The sequence below is a fragment of the Strigops habroptila genome, chromosome 9 (genome assembly GCF_004027225.2).
Source record: "Strigops habroptila isolate Jane chromosome 9, bStrHab1.2.pri, whole genome shotgun sequence".
Classification (NCBI taxonomy): domain Eukaryota; kingdom Metazoa; phylum Chordata; class Aves; order Psittaciformes; family Psittacidae; genus Strigops; species Strigops habroptila.
The window spans coordinates 44259219-44276233 of record NC_044285.2 but is presented as its reverse complement, the minus strand read 5'-3'; the positions used below and the strand labels follow the sequence as shown (position 1 = coordinate 44276233).

At 42.5% G+C, this 17015-nt stretch overlaps 1 protein-coding gene across 7 annotated transcripts in view; it reads right to left on the bottom strand.

Moving 5' to 3' along the window:
• TAF1 (TATA-box binding protein associated factor 1) overlaps positions 1-17015 on the bottom strand; it is a 39267-nt gene that overhangs the window by 21886 nt on the left and 366 nt on the right. For 3 of the 7 annotated variants that reach the window (XM_030474626.2, XM_030474620.2, XM_030474623.2), the window contains exons 2-18: positions 16869-16986; positions 16177-16293; positions 15045-15185; positions 14354-14595; positions 12059-12277; positions 11393-11626; positions 11008-11209; positions 9547-9663; positions 8957-9124; positions 7250-7377; positions 7040-7147; positions 6018-6191; positions 5739-5912; positions 5550-5654; positions 2404-2604; positions 1378-1519; positions 487-617 (exon numbers count right to left, since the gene is read on the bottom strand). In XM_030474626.2, the coding sequence (XP_030330486.1) occupies positions 487-617; positions 1378-1519; positions 2404-2604; positions 5550-5654; positions 5739-5912; positions 6018-6191; positions 7040-7147; positions 7250-7377; positions 8957-9124; positions 9547-9663; positions 11008-11209; positions 11393-11626; positions 12059-12277; positions 14354-14595; positions 15045-15185; positions 16177-16293; positions 16869-16986 (2721 nt within the window). The remainder of the gene's footprint in view (positions 1-486; positions 618-1377; positions 1520-2403; positions 2605-5549; positions 5655-5738; positions 5913-6017; positions 6192-7039; positions 7148-7249; positions 7378-8956; positions 9125-9546; positions 9664-11007; positions 11210-11392; positions 11627-12058; positions 12278-14353; positions 14596-15044; positions 15186-16176; positions 16294-16868; positions 16987-17015) is intronic. The other 4 variants (XM_030474621.2, XM_030474622.2, XM_030474624.2 and 1 more) reach the window with 2 other exon arrangements.

Genomic DNA, 17015 nt, shown 5'->3' with positions numbered 1-17015 from the left:
TATAAATCTCCTGTGGAGGCCTATCATGCTGAACAAACACAGTTCCACCAACAGTTGTTCACAGGATTTGCTGCAACCCACAGTATCACAGATGACAAACTGCCCAGTATTTTGACAAACTCCGTAACAAAATACTGCACTTACCGTCAAAAAAATAATCAGTCTCTCTCACAGCCACATACTGGTTATTTTCTGTTGCAGACCTCCATGCAGAACCATAAGCCCTTTCTCATATCTTCCTTTTGCTACCTTTGAGCATAGCTAACTCAGTATCTAAATAATAGGTGGTAAGAATGTAATGTCTCTCTCTTTAAGACCTTAACTCCTTTCTAACACAGCAGAAAACTTAGCAAGCTGTGCAGTACTCAGGGGCCTACTGTGCCTACTTTATAGCAAAATTAGTTTTAGGCAGAAGGTGTTACCTAGCCTCACCCTTCCAGAACTACTTGGCAGTAACTTCTCTTACAGCCTATAAGGCGCATTTACCTTCAGTCGCTGCTCAGCTGCAATCATGCTGTAATAAGCACAGCACTGTTCTGGGGATACCATTGCTCTGATCTCTTCTTCTGTTGGCAATCTGAAATCTGGCTTTAAAACCCACCAATTTGAGTCCATCCCTGAAAAAGGCACAGATCAAACACCAAGTTTGTTTCCCACAAATGTTGGATGCCATCATAATTCTGACTGTATTTCAAGATTTGGTATCCTGCTACAATGCTGGCAAGAGGAGCAAGTGTGACAAATCCGTGACACTTAGACCACTCAGCACCCTCATGGTGAAGAACTTCTGCCTCAGATCTCATCACAATCTCCCCTCTGGCAGGTTAAAGTCATTCCCCCTTGCCCTGTCCCTACAGGCCCTTGCAAAAAGTCCCTCCCCAGATTTCTTGTAGGGCCCCTTTAGGTATTGGAAGAAAAGTCAGAACTCAGGCTCTCAGAGCACTGCTAGACCCAAGAAGACGGGAAAAGCTTCTAGTGGCATTATTTGCTTGTGAACACAACATAGCCATGCACACAGGGAAGGAAACGTGTATGTGTTGGTGTTGTACACTGTTACTTTACGAGTAAATCATTGCCCAAATGGGAAAAAAAAGTCTAGACTGTAGTCATGTTTCACCATCAAGCACACTTGTGCCAAAAAGAAGTGCACATTTATGAAAATGGGAACAAAAAAAACCCCACCCTATCAGATTACTTAAGTTCTTCAAATAGATGTTTTCAGAAATGGTTTATCAGGAGAAGATTTTCACAGAATCATAGAATGGTTTGGATTGGAAGAGACTTCAAAAGTCATCTAGTCCAAATCCCCTGCAATAAGCAGGGACAAGAAACTCCAAAAGCAGCAAAGAATGGCTGACCACCACATCAGATCTTTACCTGTGCGTTTGAAATCAGCACAAAGCTTTAGCCGCTTTCGGATGCTGCTCTCCGAGTGCGAGGGAAAGGCCTTCTTGATATCTTCCATGCGAATTCTCCGAGGACGGTCTCTGCTTTTCCAGAAGAGGCGATAAATAAACACCTACAAAACAAGACTCATTTGTGATGTCTGAAGAAAGAATGCAACAAACCGGCAGACAGCACAGACAATGCTGTTTATAGTGACTACTTCAGACTTCCTACTTAAGACCCCTTTTTTCTTGTGAATTTACTTAGTAAAGTTTTCCAAGCCACATATCTGCTTCAGGTTCAGCTATTTGTGAGAATCAGATGCACAAAAAAAAAGTCATTTTGAAATTTTGTGTTATCACAATAGAAATGTTCATGCTTTGGTACAGGAACTTGAACTCCGAGTACAGCAGGGATTTTCCCACTCTGCAAATACCTCTTGAGTTATAATTCTGAATTAAACTGACAATAAGTTACTTGAAATGTTCTCAAAAATCTGAATTTGTGGATACTTATTTGAATGGTCACTGACAGTCCCAAAGCTTAAGTACCTCAGGATCTAGGAAATCAAAAACCTATGAAGCAACTCTAATTCTGCGGGGAAAAAAAAAAAAACGCAAACCAGCAAAAAGATCCGTTATTGCCTCTTAGTAGAACCCACGGAACTGTCATTTTATCTAGCATAACCACTTCAAAGTTCATTCTAATTTCTTCAGTTTCCTAGACTTTATATAATCGTATAACATTTTATTTTAGCCTCTATCATATACTTATCAGATAGAATGCAAGTTAAAAGAGGAAGCACGCTATATATCATTGTTTATATGACAATCGAAATGGTGTGTATGGTTAACCTCCAATTCTTGTAGTGCTCTCACCTCACAGCAACAAAAAGAAAGAGAACCACAGCAGGGCAATGAGCATCTCAGGGCAAGGCTGTCGACACGCGACGCGTGCCTATGCCATGGGCTTTCTCCAAAGACCCCTCGGATCCCCAAACTGTCTCTTATCATATACCTGCAGAAAATCTCTGATGTGGGTGTTAGCTCGTTTAGAGTTGGGACCAGGCACTTCATAAAGTGGGCACTCCTGACCAACTACAAAAATATCCACTAATTCTCGAACATAATAGCCTTGTCGTGTCCGGATAATCAGGAAATCCGTTTCAGGCATCTTATGTAGATAGATAGGGGCCCGGAAAAGGTTGTTTTCAAATGCCTAATAAGAGAAACAAATCAAAGTTTGAAAGTCAGGTATTGATCAAATTTTCTGCAACTCAACAAAAAAGATCTTTACAACAAACAACAAAACAACAGTCATTTCAACGGTACAGCCTCATTTATACCACAATGTATATAGGTGTGCAGTCACAACATTCCTTGGTTATGCAGAGAATAACCAAGGACGAAGCACAAAAGCATAACAAAACCTAGAACAAATGCAGAAAGAGTTTGAAGGGCTCTTTGGACTCACCGTTAAGGAAGTACTTTAAAAGGGACAGAAAGAACACATACAGAGCTCCAGCCACACTGCCCAAGTCACAGAAGGCAGGGGCTGGGACTGGGAGAACGAAGAACCGCCTGCTGTAGGAGAAGATCAGGTTCAAGATCACCTAAGGAACCTGCAGGTGCCCAAGACCATGGGACCTGACAAGATGCATCCATGTGTCCCGGGGGAACTGGGGAATGTAGATATCAAATCATTATCCATCATATTTGAGAAGTCATGGCAGTCTGGTGAAACTCCTGCTGACTGGAAAAGGGGAAATACAACCCCCGCATTTAACAGGGAAACAAGGAAGACCCAGGGAACTACAGACCAGTCAGTCTCACCTTGGTGCCCGGCAAGATCATGGAGCAGATCCTCCTGGAAACCATGCTAAGGCACACAGACAGTAACAGAGTGATTGGTGACAGCCAACATGGCTTCACTAAGGGCAAATCGTGCCTGACAAATTTGGTGAACTTCTATGATGGGGCCACAGCACTGGTGGATAAGGGAAGAGCAACTGACATCATCTACCTGGACTTGTGCAAGGCATTTGACACTGTCCCACACAACATCTTTGTCTCTAAACCGGAGGCATGGATTTGATGGATGGACCACTCAGTGGATAAGGAATTGGCTGGATGGTTGCACTCATAGAGTTGTGCTCAACAGCTCCATGTGCAAGTGGAGATGAGTGATGAGTGGTGTTCCTCAGGGGTTGGTGTTGGGACCAGCACTGTTCAACCAAGCTATGTGGTGGGGTCGATAGGCTGTAGGGAAGGGATGGGATCCAGAGGGACATGGACAGGCTGGAAAGGTGGGACCTTGAGAACCTCATGACGTTCAATAAGGCCAAGTGCATGGTTCTGTTCCTGGGTCAGGGCAATCCCCAGCACAAACACAGGCTGGGGGAGACTGGATGGAGCAGCCTGAGGAGAAGGAATTGGGGGCGTTGGGTGAGGAGAAGCTCCCCATGACCCGGCTTCAGTGTGTGCTTGAGGCCAGAATCCCCCATGTGCTGGGCTGCACCCCCAGAGCGTGAGCAGCAGGTCAGGGAGGGGATTGTCCCCCTCTGCTGCACTCTGCAGAGACTCCCCCCTGCAGTCCTGATCCAGCTCTGGGGAAACAGCGCAAGAGGGACGTGGAGCTGCTGGAGCAAGTCCAGAGGAGGCCCCGGAGCTGCTGCGAGGGCTGGAGCAGCTCTGCTCTGGAGCCGGGCTGAGAGAGCTGGGCTGGGGCAGCCTGGAGAAGAGAAGGCTCCTGAAGGGGACACCTTAGAGCAGCTCCAGTGCCTAAAGGGGCTCCAGGAAACCTGGAGAGGGGCTTTGGACAAGGGCCTGTAGGGATAGGACAAGAGGAATGACTTTAACCTGCCAGAGGGGAGACTGAGATGAGCTCTGAGGCAGAAGCTCTTCCCTGTGAGGGTGCTGAGGCGCTGGCACAGGGTGCCCAGAGAAGCTGTGGCTGCCCCATCCCTGGCAGTGTTCAAGGCCAGGTTGGACACAGGGGCTTGGAGCAACCTCCCAACCAAAATCATTCTATGGTTCTACAATGATTCTATGATATGCAGAAGAACACTATAACCACAGAAACCAGCCCAGGACATACACACAGATACTGGGAATGGGAGAAGACAACAGAAACTAGGACTGAAGACTTTGCTCAGGAAAGGAGGTTGTAAGAACCTAAACAGAAAAGCAGAGAGCAGCAAAGTTCAGCATTTAAAGGTAAGAAAGTTTAAACTAGCACCAAGGAGGCACTAGACTGAGTGGAATGGGAAAGACTATCCTCTTCTATAAGGGGTTTTCGCTACCTGTAGGGCTTCCACTAGCCTTACCCACTGATACTCTCCCACTCAACCTTCATCCACATTGCAAAGCTTTCCTGAGATGGCCCTGTCCTCACTTCAAGCTTTCCAGAACTCCTGTTTTATCCAAATGAAGTCTTCTCAGGCTTGAACAATTAGTATTGTCAGTTCTGTGATGAATCTCCAATATCACCCTTTACTTTACTTTTTTTCCTGCACGGACAGAATTATTGCTGCAGCAAGAGCAGCTAGCATTAAATGATATTTTTACATTTATCATGAATTTTGTAAGCAGGTGGTCTTTACAACATTCTTAATTCCTCTCCTAATCTCAGCTGTATGTATTTCAACAACAGAGAAATGCTCATAAAAGCAGAAGTCTACAAACCTGACTAGTAACTGGCATCCAGCAGACAACTAGCAGTGCAATTCTCAGAAAGTACACATAAGATTTTGCTCATTCAATCTGAACCATGACAAATCCATGTTTTCTATACCCTCCAACACCTAGGTTTTCTATACCTCCCCAACATTCAAGCAGCTTTGACCTTCCACTCAGTCCTCTCTAACAGTATTTCTAATACCATTCCAAAGGAAAGCAGCAAAGATTCACTTCCTGCAATTCCTATCATTCCTACAATGGTTTAAAAAAACCCACGTACAACAGAGATTAAAAAAAAAACCAAAAAAAACCACAAACCAAGAACTGAATTATTATCAGTAAACAAAAAGACAAACTGGAAAGGAAACAGAATCTGAAGTTCTTTGGAAGTTGAGCATTATTTGTGATTCAATAAACAGGGCAAAAAACATCCTGCCTATTACTCCATGTTCAACTTTTCCGTCTTCTTATGCTTGCTTTTCTTACCTGCAGTAACTGGCCTGGATGCAGAGAACCCAGGAACGGAGAAGTGTGACAATAAACGGTCTCTCCATATTTACAGTCTGGAGCTCCAGGATCTTTGCCAGGTTTCTGCAACATGCAACAAAGGTGCAGTGAGCACTCAGCAAGAGGCAAAAGAAAATCACTGTCCAACAGTAAAACCTGCATACTCACCCTTTTGTAGTAATTTTTAATCTTTGTTGCCATGCCAACCTGCATCATTAAAGGGGCATTTTCCTCACTGTATTCAGCAAGGATGAGATCTCCATCCTTGCCAGTCAGGTCCTGCGGTGTGCGCATGAAGAACATTTCACCCCCACCAGAAGCCTGACGCTCCTGCTCTCTCATCTGTGCTAGTGAAAAAAAACAGTGTTAGGAAAACAGCACATCAAACACATCTGCTGTGCAAATACAGCCACAGCAGACTTCAGACACAGAGAAAAATAACTGTACCTTGGCTTTCTTTTTTATGTGCTTCAGTAGAGGTTGCACAGCATGGGGCCCTGGCTGGGATAAGGCACCAAAAGAGTATTTCTTCAGAGGAGGCCGATGAAACTGTCGGAGCTTCATAGGACCCATATGGGTGGGAAAGAATGGCTGGCGAAGTTCCACTGCTGGGATAGAGTGCTAACACAGTAACAAAATGTGCGTTAAGAATGAGGTGTATCATCTCCAAACCAAGATCATCCTACTAACCCTTACATGACAGAACATGGTAATATTTTTAGGTCTGATAGCAGGGACACCAGTGCATTGAGATTCGCTTATCATCATGTTGCCTTTTGACAGAAAGTGATTAGTCCATATATAAATCTTTCCTCTCTGTACACAGACAACTTTATTTTTACTATTCCAAATGGTACACAAAGAGAGGATTTGTTAATTAACTAGAAGCATGCAAAGCCATTATCCCTAGCAGTGGGAAAGAAGTGCACTTAGAATTACATATATTTTTTCTATTACAGAAAAGGCTGGAATCAGATGAGGTTTTAGAAGGGGTCACTGAACACCATATTGAAGGAGGAAAAGAATATGACATCTTCAGCCAAGGCTAGTGAGCAGTGCTTCAAATTCATCATTATCTAAATTATTTTTATAATATCCAGATTAAAACACCACTAGTAGCAGATGTACAGCCTCATCTCTTGACTATTTGCACCACATTCCGCCCTCCTACTACTGCCTCAGAAAGAAGAGCACTCCAGAAAGAGAGACCACACAAGTGCATGGCAAGTATGACACAGCAAGATCTAGCACCCAAACCTCAGTTTGATGGGGCAATTAAGAAAAGTTAGTTCAAACTCCTTTCTAATAATTTTAGTTAAACAACATTAAAAATCTCATGAACACTTAACTGACCTGCTGTAACCTAAATTCCAGTTTTCTACAAATCCTAAGTCACACTCTCACCTAGAAACCTCCTATCAAGACATTCTATCTATTTCTCTCTCTATAGCCAATACTACTATGACTACCTGAATGATGTTGCCTCCAAAAGTTCCTCGAAGGCCCTGCTGTTTGGGGTAGTAAAACTCATCATTGGACAGGTTCCAGGGATCTTTCACCTCTGGCTGAGACATGTTCTAATTCAATTTTAAAACACAGAGGGAGACATGTCAGAAAAAGAAAAAAATTACCCCTTCCACATCATTCCCAACCTGCAAAGTGCTAAAGCTTACACTGACCTGCTGTGGTTCTTCCTTAATGACGCCTGTTTTTCCCAACAGGATTCGACTCTTCTTTAGAGAAGATTCTTTCTTGTTCTCCTTGGATGGAGAGTTTGAAGTCATTTCTTCCTTTTCATCAGGAATTTCTAAAAACACAAGTAATCACACTGCAGGGTACTTGCCCTGGGGTACAGAAAACATGGATTTGTTATTTCCCACAACCTCCCCCTGAGCTGCAGCGTGGTCCAGACATTTTTGCCTTTATGTTCAGTTTCCAGGTTGACTGTCCTCCGGCACTCCTCCTGCTTTTCCTCCATACAGGTTAATATGAAACAAACTCAAGAAACACAGAAAAGCTCCATGCTCAAAACTCTACGTTACCTTCTTCAGCAGTGAGTAGATTTGAGTGGGAAGAGAATGATTGTGGGGACTGGTTGGCTATCTGCTGCTCAACACAAAATTTACTAATAAACTAATCATTAAAAGTACAAGAAATAGCCAACTGTTCTGCCGAAGTTATTCTAGAGTTGAGAGTCAAGGCAACAGGAGCACCAACACTGCCTCCCAGCTATGTGTACTAATAATCCTTTTCTTCCCCACATAAGTAAAACATGAAAGTGAGTCTGAATCCAAAGATAATATGGAGCTGAACCCAAAAGGGATTCCTGAAAAATTCCAAGAAAGTAGATTGAATTTTAAGTTAGCAATTTGTGAAGCATGGACTTTCCAAGTAAGATTTTCACCCAAGATGCAGGGCCTAGTGACATGGGCTTGGTAAACACTATACCAACTTCATGCACAGGTCTCATATACTCAATATAAAGTAAGAATGGGTTCACCTTTGTCACTACTTATACAGACATCTGCAATGTTGTGATGTATTTCAGACTTGGAAAGAAAATAATGGCAATTTGTTTTTAACAAGCTCAAGTTAAGAGTGATTGTCAAGGTTGCTGGCTAATGCCAAAACATTCCAAACAATAAATATAGAAATTCTTAGACTTGACCCACTTTCCTGAGGAAGGAAATGCAATCCAGGCCGTACAAAAGGGTAGCAAGATATGCTTATCCTTAAATTACATAAGGCTGCTTGAAGACTGATAACCTGAACACAGATCTAAGAGAAAGCGGTGATTTTAGCACCCAAATAAGACAAAAGTCTCTCCAACTTGTAGCAATACAAGCATGGAGTACATTCAAATCAAGGTTCAGGAATACTGACTAACTTTGTAGCAGCAAAAAGATGCTAACAGATATTATGCAAAGTCATTGTTCCCATGTGCCATTACCGTAGCCTGAAAGAGGCTTAAAGAATCTGTTTCTTCGGGCTTTGAAAACAATGTTTGAGAATAGCATGGGCTAGTTTGTGGTTTACTTCTCTACCTTCCATCTTCAAACCAACAAGCGTGCAAGTAAAATTAACTCAGCTGCTTCTAAAACACACCAAGAGTCAGATTAATCATGTTAAAATTAAGTTTCAGGGCATTAAGTTTTACTCTGTTGTTACTGCTTTTAACTTGCGAGCTGAAATAACATGACACCAGTTACTAGCACTGTCTTGTGCTGTGGTCTTTGATTACTTGCAAAATATCTTCAAACGCTAGAACAAAGAAAGGCCGTAAGTATTGTCCCAATGCATTTATCTCCCTTACACTGAGACTATAAATCCTTGCTTCCACTTGTCTTTTCCCATTTGAGTCAAACTTATGGATGCCATAAACATACCTAGAATTATGTTTTCATCATTTGGATCGAGTGTTAAGACAGGGGGATCCAAGTAGGTTTCCATTGCCTGATCATCCCAGATGATATTGTCTTCCCAACGGCCATATACTAACTCTTCATTATCAATTGGGAAAATAGAGTACCAGGTCTTGTCTTCATCCACAGAAACTGCAACAATCATAAGGTAGAATCCTTAAGAGTTTTATACACTACCTTGGCAGAAAACCATTTCTGAACTCATCCCCACATCTTATTCTCTCAACCTTCCCCGTCTTTCAGGACTTTTTCAGCCAGGATCTCTAAAAGGTAAAAGAAAACTCATCTTGGAAGCAAATAGGAAGCAGAGCCCCAAGTCTCGGCTTTACCAGCCCTTTGAGATTTTGCTCCATTGAAACACAGAGAATCTCCAAGAATTAAATATGGCCTCTAATAGGTTTTAAAGCAATCAAGTATCCCTTTTATCTATACCTTGTTGCCAAAACAATGACCCTGCTATTGCACAGAACACAAGTCTGTGTAATACAAGTCTGTATACAGAAACGCGTGTTACATGCACCTATTGATAGGCCAAAGATTGACATCCTTATTACCTTGCTGTTCAGGGGTTTGCTTTTCTTTGCCCTTTGCTATACCTAGGACTCCTGCTACATTTGGTTTCTGTGCTAGCGGAATTGGTGGATTGAGCAAAGAGCCACTGCGGTTCAAACCTGGAGAAACGGAAAACAAAAGTAAAGTGAGCTTGAGTGGGAGGGTTAGAGCGAATTGCACTGTCTTCAATCGGAACTTGGGGGTTGCATGGCGAGTGGTTTCCAGCCTGAAACAGGATGCGCCTACTGCTCATATCACAAAGAGTTTCAAAATGTCATTAGTATGGGTAAGACTTCATAGAATCACAGAATAGTTTGAGTTGGAAGGGACCTTAAAGATCTAGTTCCAAACCTGCCATGGGCAGGGACACTCACTTACAAACACACATTCACCCACAGCTTACTGCTGAAGTTTGCAGCCTCTTCAAAGTTAGGTTTGGCTTGCTTTGCATATGCTGCATGACAATGGATAACATGCATTTTTACATGGTCCCTATAAAAGTGAAAGGCCTTGAGCAGACAGTTGCGATTGACAGAACTGTTGGTCTGGCCTCCAGCAGCTTCCTGTCTTATGCCACCATCATAGAAAAAAGGATGACCAAGCAGACCTCAAGGAATCGTTCTGTGGAAGCAGCTCCTCCCAGGGCAGACCAACTCACCTATGCTCACATGTCACTTAAGTTAATACTTCTAGAAAGCATAAGATGTAACACATGTGAAGAGACCAACCATGTTTAACATGCTACTGTAGCTTTTGATGGGACTCAAGCACAGCAAGCCCAGGCTTGAATAGCTAAGGCACAACTGTGCTGAAACAAAAATTGCTACAAAAAGCTATCTCCAATTCACCTACCCAACTCAGTGTCTTGTATTCACAGCTGAACAGTGAAGGATTGACACTAGTACCCAATAAAGACCTGACATTCCCATCAGTTTTTCCTTGTAGAAGCAGGGTAAGATGTAACAGGTGATAAGCATTGATTCTACACAAGCAATTTAAATTTCAAATCCATCTCTAAGAGAAGTCGAAGGCTTGTAAGAACTGTTACTTCCTATCTAGAAAAAACCAGAGTATCATTATCACTTGACAGTAAATTTCAGAAGATTTTTACACAACTCTTCCATCTAAAAAAAAAAAAAAAAAAAGCAAGCATATGAAGAAAATTCCATTGGCCTATGAACAGCAGACATCCTAAGCGTGGCACTGCTTGATACCAGTATGGGTGGATCTAGCATCTGGTATTCCCCACGGAGAGAAGAAAGCCATAGTTGATATTCTCTTTAACAGAAAGGACCTACTCTGTTTTTGGAAAGAGAGCAAGAGTCTCAGAATTCTGAGCAGAGCTGTGATTTTGCCGAAAAACATTCCCTAACAGGAAGAATTATATTCTTTATTTGAGATGAAAGCATGCAATGGGTCAGCTCAACTACAGCAAGTACAGTTCATATCAGACCATTGATTACCTTGTTGGGCATTGTATGCGGTAGCATTTCTAGTCATGCTGGATGGCAACCAGCCTGCCAAACTTGCTCGCTGTGTCTTAGTCCCTTTGTGCTTGACATCTTCTCCATTCCAGATAACATCATCCTCCCACTGGAGCTGTGTCACCATAAGGAAGTGCTCATCAGCTAGCAAATCATCCTTCTCATCCATCAACCTTGCATCCTGGAACGAAAGAATAATTGCTTGAAGACCTGCACTGACTCTACTTTCAAACTAAAGGAGGAAGATTAAAAAAGTCTCAATTTTGCATGGTGCACAACCATCCACTGGCCCAACCGTCTCATTGTGCAGCAATCTCCTGTGCCACAAAAATCTCCATACCTTCCCCTACAGTTCCCCTCTCACCTCCTCATCTGCGTGGCCTTTAGTTTCCTCCTCCTCCTCCTCCTCCTCCTTCTTCTCTTTCAGCTTGAAACCATAATCAAATCCACTGCCATCTTCAGGGATGCCCAGCATGTCATACCAGAGTTGTGCTGGGCCATAGCGCCATTCTGCCACTTTCGGCTTGGTATCTGTTACTTTGTCTGTATCACCAGCTGACTGGGAAAATTTTGATTCCACAGGTGCCATCATGGTAATCTGAAGCACACCAAAGGAGGAAATGGTTACACTACTGGTCTAAGTGTCAGTAAGAGGTTTCCTCCTTCCAAGTTTCCCAGCTTATTCTCGGAAGAGAAAAGTATTTCTAAGAATTGCTTTTCCATACTTACTAGCTGCCTTAAGAATGCTCTGCAATTAGACTTCCAAGAACACAGAGATTTCTTCTTGATACAAAGAGGATAAGCTCTCCTACTGATCCTGTACCACAGATGCAGCCTTCTCAGTAAGAAGCAATCACCTGAAGTCACTGACTAGTATCTGTAGAAGAGCTTCTGCACAGCTGGAATACAAGCCAACCCTGTTCTCCAGTTTTACTTTGGAGGAAAAGCTCTTTATTCTAAAAGTTGCTGTCCAATCCACTACTACCCCCAGTGCCAGCTGGCGACCCTCTCTAAGTCTCAGATATCCCACCTCATCATCTGAAAGGCACTGCTCAGGAGGGGGAGGAGCAGCAAACTCATATTCCCAAGGAGATTTTCCTTCCATTCCATTCTCAACTACAACTTCACCCTCCTGTATTTGCACTTCTTGTGCCATCTCCCGATGTTTCTTCTTGCGTTTCCTTCGGGCACTACGCCAAACCGATGGAACATTCTTTCCAGGGCCAAAGAGACGCAGGAAACGCAGTACCTAGATTAGGAAAAAACAAGAGAGTCAGAGAAAAAAAACCCCACTCTGGAATGCTTGTCTGTCTTTCCCTCACCTGAAAAACAGTAATGAAAGAGAGCGCTCTAAAATTCAGAAGCTTGGCCTGTACCACAGCCCCAACCCCTGATGCAACCAACAGTCTCTTGGTTATACTTGAAAGAAGTTTCTGATCTGTCTGTTTGATGGATCCTTCCTTTTCAAAAAGATTTATTCTTAATTTCAGACACAAATTCAACAGATGGAAGAAAGACTGCCTTTAGATAGTGAGCATGTGGTAAGATGCCACATGGAAATAATTATTTTCATTTTGAACAATCCATAAGCTTGAAAAAGACACATGGAGATTCAAGAAGAGTTGATAAAATTATTAGCAAAAGAGACAAAGCTAGAAGGCAGTTAGATAAAGCAGAGATTTCTTAAGCAGAGAGATAACAGCAAATACCATGGTCCACAAAGAGTACACTCATTTTTATTTCCATCATAACGCAGTTCCCCTACGTGCATACTTCATACCTCCAGCACCTGCACTAATGACATTGACAAACTTTCTCTTCTGTTTCTAGTACGATTATGCTTGCTGGTTTTTAAGCACTGATAATTGTTTCTTCAGAGCAATCTCGTGAAGAGGGAAAGCATTACTCACAAACTAATTGAAAAACCAAAGATTTGTAAGAAGACATCCTATTAATGTTCCCTGTTAATCTGTTACGCTGATTCCCAAAGGGAATAATGTTTATACAACCACTCTGTCCATCTCTGCCCACATCCATGTTATTGTTCTTCCCAAAACTCCCCCAGATTACTTCTGAACCCTCTGGCCAAGACAAAGGTCAAAGATCTCAGACATAGTTAAGCTGCTAACAGTTTAAATCAAGCACAAAAGTCTGCTTCTCAACCTGCTATTTTAAGTGGTTTCATGAAGAAAAACTGCTACATTAATATACACATTCTCAGACATCAACCAACCCTCATAGCAAAATTGAGAGGATTTCAGGTTTCGCCAGCTCTAGTGGTCATGAATTAATTATGAAAAGTGCTCAGCATTAACAGCTTGCACTGATTTCTGCACCCACTGGGCATATTCAACACCAAGCCAGTCCCTGATGTGATGTAATGTAAGATGTTGAGCAGCAAAGAAATGAGCACACCAACTGATACAAAATACACTAACACAGGAAACACCAAATTCGCAAAAGCCATGGGAGCACTCAGAATGCTAACTTCTGCGCTAGAGCCTCACCTAGATTTCTAACAGACAGAGGTTAGCTAAATCATTAAAACACAACATTTAATTATGCAAACTGCTCAGCTCCTTAAACAAAACCTGTGATGGAGGCACACAATAAAACCAAGTTATCCTGGCTCCCAAACATCTGTTTGGCAACTATAAGCACGTCTTTATTCTCCTTCCCCTCCTACCTTTCCTCTCGACAGCTTTAAAACTTTCAATAATTACTGAAATACATCCACTATATTTGCTATTTGGGATCATTTAGAAAAGTATCGTAATGAATTCGCTTTGCATCAGAAATGATCATTCTTTCAGCCAACTTGTTATTGAGGTAATTTCTGATCCATACTCTGAGCAGTTACGAGGGAGGATTAAATAAAGGATACAGATCACAAATGTGCCCTTTCAGGAAGAGCACACCAAGTTCAGGACAGCATGAAAGGAGGAGCAAGTATTTGCCAGAAAAAACAGAAAGCAGACAGATTAGCATTATGGCTTTTAGTCATCTGGCAAAAGTATCCTCTACAAATCCAAAAAAAAACAGTTTTCAAAGATAAAGATACTTGTGCTATGGTCTTACAGAACTGCAAAACATTATTTCACACCCTGATTTATATGATGCTTTTTAAGACGCTCCTGCAAATGGCAGGAAAAGCACTGCATATTAAGCAATCTGGAAACAGCAGCACACAGAAACTAAAGACAGCATTGAGGTGAGCAAGAGCGTCTACATGATTACTTACTACATAGCCTTAATACTATATGATGCACATTTAGAGGGCTTACGTGATACAGTTTCTGTCACTTTCACATATCTCTTACAATACCTTGCCTGGTCGAAATTCCGGGAAGAGCTCTGTAACGCTTGGCAACTGTTTGGTAGCATCTCGCTGCATGATTCCTGCAAGAGGAAGTGTGAGTTTGCCTTCCTTGGATTCTGCCTGCCTGGCTTCTTGAGGTCCCATCTCTGACTCAGAATCAGAGCTGCTGCTGAAATCCACCTTGTCGGAGGCAGCAGAGGAAGGAGCAATGATGGAGGGCAAAATGATACCGTCTCCATCTTCAGATACTACAATAGAACAAGCACCTTATAAACAAACAGGTTTCCTCCCTGTCCCCTAGTACAACCCCATAACGCCACAACTACTGTTTTTATACCAAGGTATGCAAAAATTAAGCCTCTGCAGGTGTTATGAGTACCATTCTGGTTTAACCTTGCATTTTATCCTAAGCGTTCCAGGTGAATTTCCCAGCCACAACTGAGAGGATGAGATAAAAAAAAGCAGTTTCATCATCAATATCAGTATTTTATCAATCACTGGAAATACAGTATTTCACCTTACATTTCAGACAATCCTTTAACATTGCATATCAGGACAAACACCCACCTTTAGATGCAGTCTGCAGACTGAATTTTGATGACACGTGGTGCTTGCTGCAGAATGAACTGCTGCACAGCAGTGTTTGCTTCCTTCAGATATTCATATTGCCAGAGAGAGGAAGAAAGTTCCCACTCACCCGCTGCAGCTGCATCCTTTTCATCTTCTTTCTTTCCAGGTACTGGAGGTGGTGGTGGTGGTGGCATCAACTTGGAATCAATATCTTCACAGTCAGCATCATAATCATCCTCGTCTTCATCTAACCAGTCAGGAGACAAGACTGCATATTAAACAGACAATAAAAGGGCACCAGGCACTCTTCCCATTGATACTATCTTATACCTGTCCCAACCTGATGAGAAGAGCATGCCTTCTCATTAGTGAGGAGACCATCCTCATTTTGTAACAAGATGCAGAACTCTCACAAGTTCAGCTTTCTGCACATACTCATTTGCAAGATTGAAATTAAGAAAGAATGCAAAGGAAAGGAAAAGGCAAACTGACAGAAAGATGACTGAAGCACTTAGTATATATGCATATATGATGCTATCACTCCCCCTTATTCATGCTTTGCAGAGCAAATAAAGCTGCTAAAGAATTAAGAAAAACATAGTAAAAAGGTGGTTAAAAAGCCCTAATCACCATCACATCCCACTAAACGCAATATGTCAACAGCAAGGTTAAGTGTAAGGCAGCTTTAAGGAACATGCAAAGGTTTAGCATTTACACTAGCAGCTACTGAAAGGGAAAAGTTTCATGGTTTTGCAAATCTTTTCCAGGTCAGACAGAGATCCCTGGGACTAACAAAAGAACCAAACTGCTTTCTGCAGAAAGTCATTTCAGGAAAAAAAAACCCAGGGTAAAACAGGAGAGAATATTAAGATCGAAGTGACTCTCTAAAGGATCAGGACCTTATCTCTACCTCTGAGTATCTCCAAGAAGCACCAGGCCTGCTGCATAACCCTCTTCCTAAGAACACAGATTAATAAAACATGATCAAGTATTGGGGATTCTCTGCAGGGGATCCCAGAGCAAAAGGAGGGTCCTAGTTTCTTTTCTGAGTATAGTTTAAGTCTAATGAGGAACTAATTCACTAAAACAGGAAGATACCAAGCAGTGGCTTCATCCAGTGAACACAGTTCTACAAAAGCTTGTATTAGGTTCTTGAAGCAAGGAGCGAAAAGGTACAACGTCACCCATATAGAAACTGTCACAGCCCACTGCCCCAAAATACCCTCTACAGCTACAGCTGTAACACTAGTCCCATTTACCTGGTCTTCGAACTGGCTGCAGGCTGCCCATTGCCTGCTTATACCTACGGCTCTCATCTTCTGCCACTTCGTTAATATCTGAATAATCAACAGCATCTTCTGTGCTTTTAACCCAGCCTAGGAAGAAAAGAAATCTAGTCACACAGAACTTTATCCTAATATGGATAACTAATGTTGGACTTCGCTGTGTCCACATGAATCCTTTCCTATGCTTCCTTTTCTTAGAGGAACAAATACATCTGATTAACATCGCTCCAACCAACAGCTCCAAGAGCTCTGAATTTCCCCTTCAGATTGGTAAGTACCAACTTCAGCACAAGGAACACCTTTCACTTACTCAGTAAAACTGTTCAACAAGCTCAGAAATAAAAAGGGGACATGATAATATTATGCACTAAATAGGCTTGTTTAACACAGGGGAAACATAGAATAAACTTATTTATGAGAGAGAAGCGATAAGTAAAAAACCCCGCTCATATAAAAATTAGAGGGAACAAGTGCAGAAGTGACCAGGAGATAATGTGGGGTCAACTCTGGAAAGGAAAAGGCAAGGCCTTTTGGCAGAGGACCTCTGACCAGATAAATCACAATATTCCCTGCGTGATGATCTGGGTACTTTTCTTCCTCTCCAGTAAGACCTCTGATCCTGCAGCCCCTCTACGGTTTAACTGCAGGCACCCCCAGTGCCTAACCTTCCTCATCCAGGTGGGCTCCATCAGCCTCCGGGCTGTCCTCCTCGCTGGCTGTGATCTCGGTGATCAGGTTGCCCAGTCCCAGAACACCCAACCCGGCCAGGTGCTTCTTGGATTCCTGGGGAGACCAGAGCCACGTCCCAGCGC